The sequence below is a fragment of the Ranitomeya imitator genome, chromosome 6 (genome assembly GCF_032444005.1).
Source record: "Ranitomeya imitator isolate aRanImi1 chromosome 6, aRanImi1.pri, whole genome shotgun sequence".
NCBI lineage: Eukaryota > Metazoa > Chordata > Amphibia > Anura > Dendrobatidae > Ranitomeya > Ranitomeya imitator.
The window spans coordinates 391,021,248-391,039,303 of NC_091287.1; the positions used below are offsets into that span (position 1 = coordinate 391,021,248).

The window sequence follows — 18,056 nt, forward strand, 5'->3', positions numbered from 1 at the left end:
CACAACGGGTCTTACTGGCATGAGTAAGACCCGTTGTGGTCGAAACGCGTAGCCGTTCTCTGCGCAATCACTTATTCTGTCTGCCATCTGTAAGGATTATCCTGTTTTTATTACGTTGGATCAATAAAGAAAAAGTTTTTTACCATTTATCTGGAGCTGGAGTATATACATGGTTGGATCTGAAGCTGCTTGGAGACCCGGGTCAGGACTTACTTTCGTGCTCCACATCTGATGGTCTGATTGGTGAGCTGGCTGCGGCTTTTGTTAGCCGTTTTTCTTTTTTTGGCTTTGTAACATAACCCTGCCTATCTATGTGTGTTTCAGGACCTGTGGTGATGTCATAACCACATGTCTAATCATGTGATGGGTTCTTGGGTGTGGTTAGCAATATAAAAGAAAGGCTAATGTTTAACACAGCAGATGTATGTGTGGAGGTGAAACCCTCCAGAGTGTGTTAAGGCTCCAGGACTGAGCCTGAAGGACTTGACACTTGTTTTTCTTTTTCCTGAGCTAAAGGCTATTTGCTTTCTGTTATTTTGCTATGTGGTTTATGGAGCAATAAACCCGGTGAACTTTTAAAGGAATGTGCCTCCTGAGTGTCAGCCGTCGCACCTGAGTGAGTGAAACCCCTACAGTATGTATGTATGTATGTATGTATGTATGTATGTATGTATGTATGTATGTATGTATGTATATATATACACATACACTAGAGATATATCTATATATCTATCTCTCTCTCTCCATCTCTCTCTCTCTCCACCTCTCTCTCTCTACCTCTCTCTCTACCTCTCTCTCTACCTCTCTCTCTACCTCTCTCTCTACCTCTCTCTCTACCTCTCTCTCTACCTCTCTCTCTACCTCTCTCTCTACCTCTCTCTCTCTTTCTCTATATTAGATGATGGCCCGATTCTAACACATCGGGTATTCTAGAATATGCATGTCCACATAGTATATTGCCCAGCCTACGTAGTATATTGCGCAGCCATGTAGTATATTGCCCAGTGACGTAGTATACAGCACAGAGCCACGTAGTATATTGGCCAGTCATGTAGTATATTGCCCAGCCAGGTTTGTCACAGGTGAAAAAATAAAAATTAAACATATACTCACCTTTCCGAGGGAGCCCTTGTAGTCCACGGCAGGTTCCGGTCCCAGGGTTGGTATTAGCGCAGGACCTGTGATGACTTCGCGGTCACATGACCGTGACGTCATGGCAGGTCTTTGTATCGCAGGCACGCAGGGCCTGTAATGATGTCGCGGTCACATGACCATGACATCATGGCAGGTCCTTCTGCCACTGCAACCTGCAACAGAAGATGGCGGCTGGCGTGAGCTGCAACAGAGGGTGAGTATAGCAGGTTTTTTAAAAATTATTTTTAACATTTCATTTTTTACTATTGATGCTGCATAGGCAGCGTCAATAGTAAAAAGTTGGGGACACACAGGGTTAATAGCGGCGGTAACTGAGTGCGTTACCCGCGGCATAACGCGGTCCGTTACCGCCAGCATTAACCCTGTGTTAGCGGTGACCGGAGGGGAGTATGCGGGCGACAGGCACTGACTGCGGGGAGTATGAAGCGGCCATTTTCCTCCGGACTGTGCCCGTCGCTGATTGGTCATGGCAGCTATGACAGGCAGCTGGCGAGACCAATCAGCGAATGCATAACCGTGACAGACGGAAGGACAGACGGAAGTGACCCATAGACAAATATAATAGAAAAAATGGAACAGCACAAATCCTATACTTATCTTCGGGTGCAAAGCCCAGACAACCCGTCCGCCGGTTGTTACCAGTCCATATGCATTCAAAAAAGAGGGCAGCACTCCATATTCTGTGAGATAACGTGTAGGTGTTTATTCAAGCCCACATCTTCTTGCAACGTTTCGGCTCCAAATGAGCCTTTCTCAAGCCAGCTCGAGAAAGGCTCATTTGGAGCCGAAACGCTGCAAGGAGATGTGGGCTTGAATAAACACCTACACGTTATCTCACAGAATATCGAGTGCTGCCCTCTTTTTTGAATGTATGTATATATGCATATATATGTGTGTATATATATATATATATATATATATATATATATATATATATATATATATATATATATATATATATATATATATATATATTTTATTTTTTTTTTTTCGCCAGCTTATGTATAAATATATATGTACTAGATGGCAGCCCGATTCTAAAGAATCGGGAGTCTAGAATCCATATAAACTTGAAATTCGGCAGGAGCTTGAAGAGCAACGTCACTGGGCCCGCCTCCACGCAGTAGAAACTTGCTGTGAGGTAAAAATTCAAAAATCACACCAAAATGGCGGGCGGAGTGTCACAGTACGGCACGTTTCTGATTGGTCGCTCGCAGCAGGCGGCAACCAATCAGACACTGGACACTGTTGACGTCACTTATGTCCGGACATTAGCTCCGGACATTAGCTCCGGACAAAGCCACGGAAGTTGGCACAAATTGCAGGAAGTAGTATTCTAGGCAATTAATCTCCGGACATTAGCTCCGGACATTAGCTTTGGACAAAGCCACGGAAGTTGGCACAAATTGCAGGAAGTAGTATTCTAGGCAATTATATATTAGATGTACTAGACTGTAGACTGGTGTGTGTAATAAATACATTGCATATTATAAAGTGGATTACATATTAAGTGGATATTAATTATTAATAGTCAATTTCGGTGTTAATAGTTAATACCTACATTTTAGGAAGGGATCTCGTCCTTTCACACAGAGCCCCTAAGTGCTAGAAAAGCAGAATACCCCCTCAAGTGACCACGTCTTGGAAATTATAACCCTTTGGGAATTTTTCTACAGATGTAGTGACGATTTTGACTCCATGGCTGTTTTCCAGAAACAGACAGCAGTGGATGTTGCCGAGTGAAAATTGCAAACTGCAGTTGTAGTGACCAGTACATTGCAGTCACCAGTACATTATGCCCAGCTCATGCTTCTGGAGACATGCACCTGTAAATTAGGTGGGCTCTCATCACTACAGAAATGCCAAATATGTGGGCGCTAAATGGTTTAGGTACACTGGGGCTCAGTAGGGAGAGCGAACATCTGGATTTGGGAGTAAAGAATTTGCTGAATTTCTTTTGGGGAGCGTGGAGCCATTTTTTCTTTTCCAGAGCCTTTGTGCTACCAATAAATGTGGAAGCCCCCTATATTTGCGTTAACAGATTACAAACCTGAGTGAGGACTTGCTTTGTTTTTGAAGATTTAAGGTACCGTCACATTAAGCGACACTGCAGCGATATAGACAACGATGCCTATCGCTGCAGTGTCGCTGTTTAGTCGTTGTGTGGTCGCTGGAGAGCTGTCACACAGACAGCTCTCCAGCGACCAACGATGCCAAAGTCCCCGGGTAACCAGGGTAAACATCGGGTTACTAAGCGCAGGGCCGCGCTTAGTAACCCAATGTTTACCCTGGTTACCATTGTAAATGTAAAAAAAAAAAAAAAAAAACACTACATACTTACATTCCGGTGTCAGTCGCGCCCCCGGCGTCAGCTTCCCTGCACTGTGTAAGCGCCGGCCGTAAAGCAGAGCGGTGATGTCACCGCTGTGCTCTGCTTCACGGCCGGCCGGCGCTGACAGTGCAGGGAAGCTGACGCCGGGGGACGCGACAGACACCGGAATGTAAGTATGCAGTGTTTTTTTTTTTTGTTTTTTTTTTTACATTTACAATGGTAACCAGGGTAAATATCGGGTTACTAAGCGCGGCCCTGCGCTTAGTAACCCGATGTTTACCCTGGTTACAAGTGAGCACATCGCTGGATCGGCGTCACACACGCCGATTCAGCGATGTCAGCGGGTGATCCAGCGACAAAATAAAGTTCCAGACTTTCAGCTCCGACCAACGATGTCACAGCAGGATCCTGATAGCTGCTGCGTGTCAAACACAACGATATCGCTATCCAAGACGCTGCAACGTCACGGATCGCTATCGTTATCATTCTAAAGTTGCTCAGTGTGATGGTACCTTAAGTTGAAGCTTTTATTGGGAACATTTTACAACGTTTGGGATCACATTTCTCCAGGGGTCTACGCTGAGCACTTACTTTGGGGTTTCCATCTAAATCTCCGAGTGACATGACAGATGAAACCCGTAAGGGATATATTCACTATAATGAGGCAGTAGATTTACTCTGGACACCGCATAGCATCTGTTTAGCAGTATCCTTTTCAGAAGTGAAAAAAACTGTGGCCGATAGCACATTTATGCAATCCTAAAAAGACTGACAGTCTGATCACAGGTCCTAGAGCATCCACAGTGCCTCCATCTGCCTCATTAAAGGGAATCTTCCGCCGACGGTTCAGTTTGCATCACGTATTTCAGAGATTTACACGGAAACCCCTGTGTAAGCACTCAGCGCAGGAAAAAGGTGCGCCGAGCCTTACTGCGATCATTGGGAGGCAGAATGAAAAAAAATCAACAGCATGTGAAGAATTGTTTTTATTTTTTATGTCGTTCCTCATGCTGTATAAGTGATTGGGCGACTTTATTCTTCGGGTCGGTGCGATTACAGCGATACCAGATTTATATCGGGTTTTTATGTTTGGCTGCAGTCACACACAAAAACGCTTTTTATATTGTGAAAACTAGCTTTTGCATCACCATATTTGGGAGGTATAATTTTTTTTATCCTTCGGCTGACAGTCATGTTATGGCTTGTTTTTTGCAGGAGGAGGTGGCGTTTTCATTGGTACCATTTTCGGGCACATGACATGTTTTGATTGCTTTCTATTCTGATTTTTTGGAGACAGAATAAACAAAAAACAGCAATTGAGGAATTGCTTTTTGTTTTTTTATATCATTCCACATGTGGTAAAATTGTTAAGATAGCTTTATTCTTCGGGTCAGTACGTTTACAGTGATACCAGAGTTATATCCTTTTTTAGGTTTTGGCGCTTTTATACAATAAAAACTGTTTTATAGAAAAAATTATTTTTGCATCGCTTTATTCTGAGAGACATAACTAATTATTCTGATGGTGGAGTGGTTTTGCTGCTTTTTTTGAGGGACAAGATGATGTTTTCAGTGGTACAATTTTTATTTACATCTGTCTTTTTGATCTTGTTTTATTGCACTTTTTGTTAGGCGGTAGGATGATAAAGCATTGCTTTTTGCCTTGGTTTTTATTATTTTTATGGTGTTTACTGAAGGGGCTAACTAGTGGGATAGAATTATAGAGCTGGTCGTTACGACGCGGCGATATCAAATATGTGTACTTTTATTGTTTTTTATTTACATAAATAAATGTATTTATTGGAAAAAAATAGTCTTTATTTAGGGATTCCTTGGTAAATTAAAAAAAATAAACATTTTTTTCTCACTAATGTACACTCTGCACCCCATCTTGACTGAAAATAAAACAGAAATGAAGACATTTTTGATAATTTACAGTATTAACAAAAGAAAAACTGAAATATCACATGGTCATAAGTATTCAGACTCTTTGCTCAGTATTGAGTAGAAGCACCCCTTTGAGCTAGTACAGCCATGAGTCTTCTTGGGAATCATGCAACAAGTTTTTCACACCTGGATTTGGGGATCCTCCACCATTCTTCCTTCCAGATCCTCTCCAGTTCCGTCAGGTTGGATGGTGAATGTTGGTGCATGAGTCTTCTTGGGAATCATGCAACAAGTTTTTCACACCTGGATTTGGGGATCCTCCGCCATTCTTCCTTGCAGATCCTCTCCAGTTCCGTCAGGTTGGATGGTGAATGTTGGTGCATGAGTCTTCTTGGGAATCATACAACAAGTTTTTCACACCTGGATTTGGGGATTTGGAAGGTGAACCATCGGCCAAGTCTGAGGTCCAGAGCACTCTAGAAGAGGTTTTGATCCAGGATCTCTCTGTACTTGGCTGCATTCATGTTTCCTTCAATGGCAACTAGTCGTCCATTGACATGCTTCCATCCCTGCCTGTCAGATGCTGATGTGATACTCTGTAGTGCAGAAGCATTGCAGAGTATTAGAGCAGCGATTTGTCACTATACAGTGATGCCCCTTCCTGGGACAATGTAAAAAAAGTAAAAAAAAAAAAAAAAAAAAAAAAAGTGTAAAAATGTTTAAAAATCCCCACATTAAAAAAAACAAACAAAAAAAAAAACACATTTTTTCCAATAAATACATTTATGTAAAAAAAAATTAACAGAAAAGGGACACATTTGGTATCAACGCTTCCTTAACAACCCACTCTATAAAACTGTCCCACTAGTTAACCCCTTCAGTGTACACTGTAAAAAAAATGAGGCAAAAAACAATGCTTTATCATCATACCGCTGAACAAAAAGTGCAATAAAACGTGATAAAACGACAAAAGTAAATAAAATGGAACCACTGAAAAAGTTATCTTGTTCCACAAAAAACAAGTCGCCATACAGCTCTATCAGCAGAAAAATAAAAGTTGTAGGTCTCAGAATTCAAGCGATGCAAAAATAATTCCTTAAAAAAAAAAAAAAATAGCTTTTATTGTGTAAAAGCGCCAAAAACATTAAAACATAAATGTGGTATCACTGTAATCGCAACAACCTAAAGAATGAAGTCGCCTAATCACTTATACTGCACAAGGAACGACATAAAAAATAAATAAAACCAATTCTTCATCTACTGTTCATTTTTTCATTCAGCCTCCCTAAGATTGCAGTAAGGCTCTGCACACATTTATTCTGTGCTCTGCACTTACAGCGGGGTTTCTGTGTAACGCTCTGAAATATGTGATTCAGACGGAACCTGTGGTGGAAGATTCCCTATAATGAGGCAGATGGAGGCACTGTGGACGCCGTCTAACCTGTGAAAAGAAGGACAACTCTGAACAAAGGCCAGACGGAGTCTAGAGTAACTCTGCTGCCTCCCTATAATGAATGGATCTCTCGGGTTTCATCTCCATCACGTCAATCAGAGATTTAGATGGAAACCACAAAGTAAGGGTATGTGCACACGTTGCGGATTCTCTGCGGATCCGCAGCGTTTTTTGAGGTGCAGAAACGCTGCAGATCCGCAATTGATTTACAGTACAATGTAAATCAATGAGAAAAAAAATGCTGTGCACACTTTGCAGAAAATCCGCTGCGGAAACGATGCGGTTTAAAAGAAGTAGCATGTCACTTCTTTCTTGTGAATCTGCAGCGTTTTTGTACCCATTCCATAATAGAAAACCGCAGGGGTAAAAAAACGCAGCAAATCCGCAACAAAACCGCAGCAAAAATGCACAAAAAACACTGCGGAACCACACAAAGAAACGCAACAAATCCGCAGGTACGTTTTCTGCCAGGAGAGGCAGAATCCGCACCAGAAATTCCTAAGCCTAATCCGCAACGTGTGTACATAGCCTAAGGGTATGTGTCCACGTTCAGGCTTGCTTCAGGCTTTGGTCAGGATTTTATGCAGGTAAAATCCTGACCAAAACTGCACGTGAGGTCACTGGCAGGTTACCTGCTGTGTTCTTGCGTGTTTTGCTCATTGTAGAAACATGCTGCGTTCTGAAAAAACGCGCCGCATGTGCGTTTTCGCGGCAAAAACGCATGCGTTTTTCCCTGCACAGTGGAGACAGGATTTCATTAAATCCCCTCCACTATGCTGTAACATCTGGACGCTGCAGAAAAACGCAGCGTCAAAAACGCAGCGTTTCCTGAACGTGGAAACATACCCTTAGTCTTTAGCATAGCGTACCGGAAAAATGTGATCCCAAAGGTTATATAAAATGTTCCCAATAAAAGCTTCAACTCCATCCACAAAAAAAAGCAGGTCCCCACTCAGGTCTTTCATCTGTAAACGGAAATACAGGGGGCTTTCACGTTACTTGTAGTAAAAAGGCTCTGGAAAAGCAAAATGGTCTTCACCTTCCAAAAGAAATTCAGCAAATTATGCGCTTTCAAATCCAAATGCCCCCCCTCTGTTCTGAGCGCCAGTGTGTCTAAATCACATATAGCGCCCACATGTTTGGCATTTGTGTAGTGATGAAAGCCCGCCAAATTTACAGGTGCACGTCTCCAGAAGGACGGTGACTACAACGTACTGATCACTACAGCATACTGGTCACTACAACGGCAGTTTGCAATTTTCAGTCAGCAACATAGAATACCGTTTTTTTCTGAAAAACACCCATGGAGTCAAAATCGTCACTAAACCTGTAGATAAATTCCCAGAGAGGTATACCTTACTGGTCGAGATCTTGGTGCTAAGATCTCCATCTGCGCATGCGCCGCCCCCGGCAGCCATTTTCCCAGAGTCCAAGGCATAGCAAACCATGTAAGTGTGGGAGCTCTGGGCTTTCACAAAATGTCGGCAGGGCCCCCGCACCATCGAACACCCGCAGCAGCGCACATCCAAACATCCCCTCATCACAGCCTGCAGCAGCGCTCCACTCTTGCCTCATCCAGCCGCGACCCTGGGACTCCGCTTCACCACAGCCACCACACTCAGTAAGCAGTAAGATGCATAGATTATAAGAAGCACCACCATTACGGTATATTAAAAAAGTTTTTTTTCCTATTTTTCTCCTCAAAACTTGGGGTGCGTCTTATAATCCAATGCATCTTATGATCCTCAAAATACAGTAGACATGTGGGAAATGTTATTTATTAACCATTTTGTGTGACATGACAATGAATTAAGGGCGTAAAAATTTAAAGTTTGAAAATTGCATAATTTTCACCAAATTTCCGTTTTTTTTTCTTGACATATTGTACTATGTGATAGTGGTAACATTTCATGGATATGACTTGTGAAAAAAAACAGTGTCAGAATCAGTGGAATCCATTGAAGCGTTCCGTAGTTATGACCTAATAAAGTAACACTGGTCAGAAATGAAAAAATTGGCCTGGTCAGCAAGGTGAAAACAGGCTTTGGGGTGTAGGGGTTAATTTTCCCTGATCTGCTTATCTCTAATGAATGGACTAAATACAGTTGCAATCAAAATTATTAATTGCATTGCAAGTTAGGCTTATCAGTAAAATTCATAAACTTTATGCAGTTTGAAAGAAGCCAAACGAACAATTTAAGCTCATGTAGCAAACCAAACAGTTTCTCCAAGCTCAAAACAAAAAAACACTTTAAAAAGGGAAGGTGCTGCATTTTATTTTTTGTATTAAAAATGATTGTTTATATAAACAATTATTTTTAATACAAATTTAAATTTTTTAACTTTAACATTTTTTTTTAGTATGAATTATTTTTTCAGCCACTGGGCACAGTCATTTTGCTTTGCAGGAGTGTAAGTGTAGCTGCATGACACTTACACTCTGCAAATACGGCGGCCCTGGGCATAGACATCTGCGGTCGGCATCCGACCCTATACTTTACATTGAGCTGCTCCCTGCTGTGATCTGCCCACGCCCCCTGAGCCATCCACACCATTTTTCTGGATCTCAGTGTGCTGTGAGCTCCAGTTTCCCAGTATAATCGCAGGAGCCCTGCGGTTATAGGAGGAGGAGACCAAGGACAGGGACGGGAGGGAGAAAGTACTCAGCAGCGGAGCCGTGAAGTAAGTATCGGGGGAGGGGGAGATGTAATCTAATCCTCTCCTTTGTGGTGCTGACTCTGCGCAGTGTATCTCCTCCCATGTGTGTTACTGTGCTAAGCCATGTATCTAATCCTACCTTGTGTGATTCTGTGCCGAGACATGTATCTAATCCTACCCTGTGTGATACTGTGTTGAGACGTGTATCTAATCCTCTCCTGTGTGATGCTGTCTGTTGAGCCATGTATCTAATCCTCTGAGTGATGCTGTCTGCTGAGCCGTGTATCTAATCCTACCCTGTGTGATACTGTGCTGAGACATGTATCTAATCCTACCCTGTGTGATACTGTGTTGAGACGTGTATCTAATCCTCTCCTGTGTGATGCTGTCTGCTGAGCCGTGTATCTAATCCTACTCTGTGTGATACTGTGTTGAGACGTGTATCTAATCCTCTCCTGTGTGATGCTGTCTGTTGAGCCATGTATCTAATCCTCTGAGTGATGCTGTCTGCTGAGCCGTGTATCTAATCCTACTCTGTGTGATACTGTGTTGAGACGTGTATCTAATCCTCTCCTGTGTGATGCTGTCTGTTGAGCCATGTATCTAATCGTCTGAGTGATGCTGTCTGCTGAGCCGTGTATCTAATCCTACCCTGTGTGACACTGTGCTGAGACATGTATGTAATCCTACCTTGTGCGATACTGTGCTGAGACATGTATCTAATCCTACCCTGTGCGAGACGTGTATCTAATCCTCTCCTGAGTGATGCTATCTGCTGAGCCGTGTATCTAATCCTACCCTGTGTGATTCTGTGCCGAGACATGCATCTAATCCTACCCTGTGTAAAACTGTGTTGAGACGTGTATCTAATCCTCTCCTGTGTGATGCTGTCTGTTGAGCCATGTATCTAATCCTCTCCTGAGTGATGCTGTCTGCTGAGCTGTGTATCGAATCCTACCCTGTGTGATACTGTGCTGAGACGTGTATCTAATACTCTCCTGTGTGATGTTGTCTGCTGAGCCGTGTATCTAATCCTCTCCTGTGGGATACTGACTGAGCTGTGTATCTAATCCTCTCCTGTGTGATGCTGTCTGCTGAGCCATGTATCTAATCCTACCCTGTGTGATACTGTGCTGAGACATGTATCTAATCCTACCTTGTGTGATACTGTGCTGAGACATGCATCTAATCCTACCCTGTGCGAGACTGTGCTGAGACGTGTATCTAATCCTCTCCTGAGTGATGCTGTCTGCTGAGCCGTGTATCTAATCCAACCCTGTGTGATACTGTGCTGAGACATGTATCTAATCCTACCTTGTGTGATACTGTGCTGAGACGTGTATCTTATCCTCTCTTGTGTGATGCTGTCAGCTGAGCCGTGTATCTAATCCTACCGTGTGATACTGTCTGGAGATATATAATCTTCTCCTGTGTGATGCTGTCTGCTGAGCAGTGTATCTAATCCTACCCCGTGTGATACTGTGCTGAGACGTGTATCTAATCCTCTCCTGTGTGATGCTGTCTGCTGAGCCATGTATCTAATCCTACCCTGTGTTATACTATGCTAAGACGTGTATCTAATCCTCTCTTGTGCACTCCTCTCCCCCTGTTATGTGTGATCTATACGGCGGTACTATGTGTGATCTATATGGCGGTATTATGTGTGACCTATATGGCGGTATTAAGTGTGACCTATATGGCGGTATTATGTGTGCCCTATATGGCGGAATTATGTGTGATCTATATGGCGGTATTGTGAGAACACTGGCGTCGTTATGTGAGAGGGAGTGAGGCTGGTGAGGCAGCTGAAGAGAGGGGTCTCATTTTTATCGTTACTATATGGCTACATTTCCTTCCCAGCGTCACCTCGGACTGCGCCTGTCGCCTCGCTGTCACACATCGCCAGGACAGGATCTGAGGAGGGGAATGGGGTCTTTGCATGCAAAGTCTGGATCAGAACAGGCCATCAATCCACAGAAATGTTTCCTGGATTTCAGTGGAGCAGACAAGTAGACGGCCCATCCATGTGTATAAAAGACAGCGCTCTATGTACAATCCCTGACTGCTCTCCTGAAATACTCTGTGCTGCTGTCACCCTGCTCCCTCCACCATATATCTCCCAGAATCCTTGCTGCCTGCCATCCTCGGTGACTGTCTACTTGTCAGTATAACTCTGCAGTCACCAACAAAATGGCTTCTCACTGTGTTCCTGAATATCATTGTCTCTTATGCCTTAACACCCAGAAGGGGAGAGGAGGAGTGACATCACACACGTCAGCAGACTCCGCCCATAATTACTGCAGTGCAGTAATGTGAGCTAGTTGTACACTAGGTTTTTGTCAAATTTCAGTAGCTGCCCCCCCCTAGTGTTTAAAAGTGGAAATGCCAAACCTTTTAAAATTATTTTTCATATTTTACTAAATTATAAAACAAATGATAATATTTTTTAAGAAAATTTAAACATTAATTCTTTACATTTTCTCAATTGTTGGAAAAAAATTTTTTATGGCAACTTCCCTTTAAATGACTAATGCAGTCTCAGAATTATTCAACCCCTACTTGTCAGGCATCTTTAGTCCATAGGAGATCACCCCTTGACTCTTAAAACGTGCTGCAAATGTGATGCATATTCAGACAACAGCTTATGGTAAAGTTCCTGAGTAATCTGATCCCATTCCTCAAGGGACAATTGCGTCAAGTTCACCAATATTCTTTTGTTTGTGTGGTGCAACAGCCTTTTTATAAATGCCACTAAAGATTTTCTATGGAATTCAAGTTAGTCCACTGTGACGCCACTCTAGAGTCTTCTAGCACTCCTGGAACCAAGTCTTTTTGGACTTTGAGGTATGCTATGGATCATTGTCATGTTTGAAAGTCCAAAGACACAAAGCTTTAACAACCTCAGAGAAGGTATGACATTTTCTGTTAGGACACCATCACTGATATGCACTGTTCACTGCACACTTAAAAACTGACGTGTTGTGGTGATTATTCATTTTCGGTTACAGCACAAGAAAAAAAAAAATACAATTTATTGGTCAATAAGGATGTAATTCATGCAACATGTAGTAATCAGCATGGTTTCAGCCCAATGTTTTAACTTTTCCTGAGTTAAAACATTAGTATTGTTCCTAAATTATTATGAACTTGTTTTCTTTGCATTATTTGAGGTATGAAAGCCCTTGTTATTTTTTTATTTTTTTTTTTTAATTTTGATCATTTTTATTTGTCAGAACAAAAATACAAAATGTATTGCTTGGAAATTCGGAGACATGTTATCAGAAGTTTATAGAATAAAAGAACAATTTACATTTTACCCAAATATACCTATAAAGAGAAAAATCAGACAACCTAAACATTTTGCAGTTGTCTCTTAATTTTTTCCAGAGCTGTATGTGATGTATCTTCCACATATTTTGAAATATGGACAAAAACAAAAAGAGCTGAAACGTTGCTTTTTGTTACATGTCACAGCATATAGAATTTATTTTTACAGCTGACTGTTGGAATGCAGTCTGATGGATTGAGAAGCAAATTTTATAAGTTTACTTTACTGCTAAGAAATAAAAATACACTAGTTGCTGACCTGTATCCTTCATATCCTCTTCTAAACTTTGATAAACGGTACACTGCCCAATTTTTAAGCTGGACTGAAGTCATTCCTTTTCCGTTATCTGTAACTGCAACAGTTGGTTTTCCTTGTGCTTCATCAAAAAGCTGTAAAAATACATACACATTGTTAAAAACAATTTTAATAAGGAAAAAAAGCTAAAACATTAATACATTTTCTTACCAGGTTTATCTGTATTTTCCTAATGCCAGAATTTTTTGCTGTAGCCGAAAGCGAATTGTCTATTAGCTCAGCAAGCGCAAATGCTGAAAATAAAACAGAAGTGAGCTATATAATGAGAAATCTGCACTTCACACTAAAATATAAAATCACAAAACCACAATTCCAGGAGAAACTCATTAAGGCCACATATGTGATAATTATTTCCCATTAATATCTATAAGCCAAAACCAGGAGTGGAACATCAGAGGAAAATTATAATAGAAACACGTCACCATTTCTGCATTTTTCACCCACTCCTAGTTTTTAGGCAACTTGCCGAGATGTAGAGAGACGGGGAGAGCGCGCCGCGATTGAGAGACGGGGAGAGCGCGCCGCGATTGAGAGACGGGGAGAGCGCGCCGCGATTGAGAGACGGGGAGAGCGCGCCGCGATTGAGAGACGGGGAGAGCGCGCCGCGATTGAGAGACGGGGAGAGCGCGCCGCGATTGAGAGACGGGGAGAGCGCGCCGCGATTGAGAGACGGGGAGAGCGCGCCGCGATTGAGAGACGGGGAGAGCGCGCCGCGATTGAGAGACGGGGAGAGCGCGCCGCGATTGAGAGACGGGGAGAGCGCGCCGCGATTGAGAGACGGGGAGAGCGCGCCGCGATTGAGAGACGGGGAGAGCGCGCCGCGATTGAGAGACGGGGAGAGCGCGCCGCGATTGAGAGACGGGGAGAGCGCGCCGCGATTGAGAGACGGGGAGAGCGCGCCGCGATTGAGAGACGGGGAGAGCGCGCCGCGATTGAGAGACGGGGAGAGCGCGCCGCGATTGAGAGACGGGGAGCGCGCGATTGAGAGAGACGGAGAGCGCGCGATTGAGAGAGACGGAGAGCGCGCGATTGAGAGAGACGGAGAGCGCGCGATTGAGAGAGACGGAGAGCGCGCGATTGAGAGAGACGGAGAGCGCGCGATTGAGAGAGACGGAGAGCGCGCGATTGAGAGAGACGGAGAGCGCGCGATTGAGAGAGACGGAGAGCGCGCGATTGAGAGAGACGGAGAGCGCGCGATTGAGAGAGACGGAGAGCGCGCGATTGAGAGAGACGGAGAGCGCGCGATTGAGAGAGACGGAGAGCGCGCGATTGAGAGAGACGGAGAGCGCGCGATTGAGAGAGACGGAGAGCGCGCGATTGAGAGAGACGGAGAGCGCGCGATTGAGAGAGACGGAGAGCGCGCGATTGAGAGAGACGGAGAGCGCGCGATTGAGAGAGACGGAGAGCGCGCGATTGAGAGAGACGGAGAGCGCGCGATTGAGAGAGACGGAGAGCGCGCGATTGAGAGAGACGGAGCGCGCGCGATTGAGAGAGACGGAGCGCGCGCGATTGAGAGACGGAGCGCGCGCGATTGAGAGACGGAGCGCGCGCGATTGAGAGACGGAGCGCGCGCGATTGAGAGACGGAGCGCGCGCGATTGAGAGACGGAGCGCGCGCGATTGAGAGACGGAGCGCGCGCGATTGAGAGACGGAGCGCGCGCGATTGAGAGACGGAGCGCGCGCGATTGAGAGACGGAGCGCGCGCGATTGAGAGACGGAGCGCGCGCGATTGAGAGACGGAGCGCGCGCGATTGAGAGACGGAGCGCGCGCGATTGAGAGACGGAGCGCGCGCGATTGAGAGACGGAGCGCGCGCGATTGAGAGACGGAGCGCGCGCGATTGAGAGACGGAGCGCGCGCGATTGAGAGACGGAGCGCGCGCGATTGAGAGACGGAGCGCGCGATTGAGAGACGGAGCGCGCGATTGAGAGACGGAGCGCGCGATTGAGAGACGGAGCGCGCGATTGAGAGACGGAGCGCGAGATTGAGAGACGGAGCGCGAGATTGAGAGACGGAGCGCGAGATTGAGAGACGGAGCGCGAGATTGAGAGACGGAGCGCGAGATTGAGAGACGGAGCGCGAGATTGAGAGAGAGAGCGAAAGAGAGATGGAGTGAGAGTGTGTGATGGACAAAGAGAGGGGGACTAGGAGTGGGGCTAGTCCCTGCTGTGTCCTCCCTGCACAATGACAGAGCACTCTGTGTTTTCAGCTCAGAACAGTAGTAATGATCCAGCAATAGAGCAGCGCGCATTCTCAGAGCACGGTGTCAGAATATCCTGTATTTAGAGACTAGTGATGTCAATTGCAGGGGCGGCGCTGATCTCTGAACGCTGGGTATCCTGGCAAGGCGCATGGACAGTGCATGCTACTCTGTTACTGGCTCATTACTACTGAGGGGGCACTGTGATACTCAAACGAAGTGTTATCACACAGGATATAGGGAAAAAATGCAATAGCTTTTAGATACAGTAGTTAGGGAACTGCAATGAATTTTTTAATGCAAGCATATAAGAAATTAGTTTATATTACGGCACTATATAGTACTTTAGATTAAAATGTATTTGAGCTAGAGACGACCCTTAAATTCCCTACCTGGCAACTGGTTGGTTGGTTTTATTGTCAGGTCAGTCGCGTTCCTGCTATCAGCTACCTTCTTTTGATCTTGTTAAGGCACAGCAGTTGACAGAGGCTGGACTGACCTGGACTAGCCAGAGTACTGGAAGCTCTTTCACATGAAGCAAATCACTTGCAGCTACTTTGCATATAACAAGGCAAACTGCAGGGTAGATTTCTACAATAAAGTTATTGATTTATTCAGGGTAACAGAGCCTAAACAGCTATACCTTTACTTTTAAGTAGAAATGCCTCCTGACAAGTTCCCTGTAAGTGATTAAGACATTCTAATTCAGAATAATGAATATGCAAAGAAACTTACGTAGTGGGTTTTGTCCTTCACTAGCGTAATACTCATACATTCCACTTTTTACCAGTGTATCATAGTGAGGTAAAAAATTAATTCTCTCTTGTGTTGATGAAGGCAGGACCTGATCAATTGTGTTAAGGATATAAATAGTGATACCATTTTTAATGATCCCATCTGAAAAGACAAACATAAGAAATGACAAGGTCATGGCACCTGCAAACCATAACAGTAAAATCTGCACTATAATATGGCACTCCTTCCCTTCTGAGCTTACACTGTTCCTGAAAAGTAGACCTCGATTACATGTAGAGTATTGGCGTACTTATCAGAAACTGTACAAACACACTGAGAGGTCCATTTTTTCCTATTAGCCCTTATAAAAATTTAAATCTTAAGGATAAAAACAACATTTTAGTGGTAAAAAAGTATTTATTCTTTATTCGCTGCCCAATTCTAAAAAATAAAGAAAGGCACATGTGGTGCAAACATGTTCACTGCACCCCTAGATTAATTCATTGAGGAGTGCAGTTTGTAAAATGAGGTTACATATGGGGAGCTTCTGCTGTTCTGGTACCTCAGGGGCTTTGCTAACATGACATGGCACTCTCAAACCCTAGGCTGTGGAGTCGGTGAGCCAAACCTACGACTCCACGACTCTGACCCCTCACTACTGAGCATGTACAAAAAGTTCAGCACAGATTAATCTCAACTAAAAGCCCAGACCCTTAGATCAGGAATAGAATAGACATTCATAGAACATTTCAGAACTTCCCAAATTCTTATGAAAAAATTTACATCACATACTGCATTGAACGACTATACCAATTTATTATATATTTTAGGAGTCGGAGTCACAGCCCTGCTTAAAGGGAACCTATCAGCAGGATGGTGCACAGACAGTGTCAGACTGATGCCATTTTACTGATTAAAATGATACCTGGGTTGATTAAATATGTCTTGTGGCGGTGAGCCAGCATCAAAGCCGGGACATGTCAGCTGTTTTGAATAGCTGACATGTGCCCGCAATATGCACGGGCAGAATCGCGATCCGCCAGCGTCTATTATCTAGTTAAATACCGCTGTCAAACTCTGACAGCGACATTTAAAAAGCGCTTCCAGCCATTCGGCCGGAAATGCGTACACCGGTGACCCCCGTCACGTGATCGAGGGTCATCGGTGCGTTGGCATAACCACCAGAGGTTTCCTGAAGACCTCTATGGTTTTTGATGCCAGATTGCTATGAGTGCCACCCTGTGGTCGGCGCTCATAGCAATGCTACAGTTCTACTACAACCCCTGGCAAAAATTATGGTATCACCGACCTTGGAGGATGTTTATTCAGTTGTTCAATTTTGTAGAGAAAAAGCAGATCACAGACAAGGCACAAAACTAAAGTCATTTCAAATGGTAACTTTCTGGCTTTAATAAACACTAAAAGAAATCAAGAACAAAAAATGTGGTAGTCAGTAATGGTTACTTTTTGAACCAAACATAGGAGAAAAAAATTATGGAATCACTCAATTCTGAGGAAAAAATTATGGAATCACCAGGTAAATTTTCATATCCAAAAATAACACCTGCATCAAATTAGATCTGCTCGTTAGTCTGCATCTAAAAAGGGGTGATCACACCTTGGAGAGCTGTTGCACCAAGGGGACTGACATGAATCATGGCTCCAACACGAGAGATTTCAATTGAAACAAAGCAGAGGATTATCAAACTCTTAAAAGAGGGTAAATCATCATGCAATGTTGCAAAAGATGTTGGTTGTTCACAGTCAGCTGCGTCTGAAATCTGGACCAAATACAAACAACATGGGAAGCTTTTTAAAGGCAAACATACTGGTAGACCAAGGAAGACATCAAAGCGTCAAGACCGGAAACTTAAAGCAATAGGTCTTCAAAACAAGAAATGCACAACAAAACAAATGAGGATCAAATGGGTGGAAACTGGAGGCAACGTCTGTGACTGAACCGTAAGAAACCGCCTAAAGGAAATGGGATTTAAT

General features: G+C 43.9%; 1 protein-coding gene across 1 annotated transcript in view; it reads right to left on the minus strand.

Annotated features, from left to right (window-relative positions):
- SMCHD1 (structural maintenance of chromosomes flexible hinge domain containing 1) overlaps positions 1–18,056 on the minus strand; it is a 457,067-nt gene that overhangs the window by 402,123 nt on the left and 36,888 nt on the right. The window contains exons 3-5 of the mRNA XM_069731150.1: positions 16,062–16,223; positions 13,278–13,360; positions 13,071–13,201 (exon numbers count right to left, since the gene is read on the minus strand). Coding sequence (XP_069587251.1) covers positions 13,071–13,201; positions 13,278–13,360; positions 16,062–16,223 — 376 coding nt within the window. The remainder of the gene's footprint in view (positions 1–13,070; positions 13,202–13,277; positions 13,361–16,061; positions 16,224–18,056) is intronic.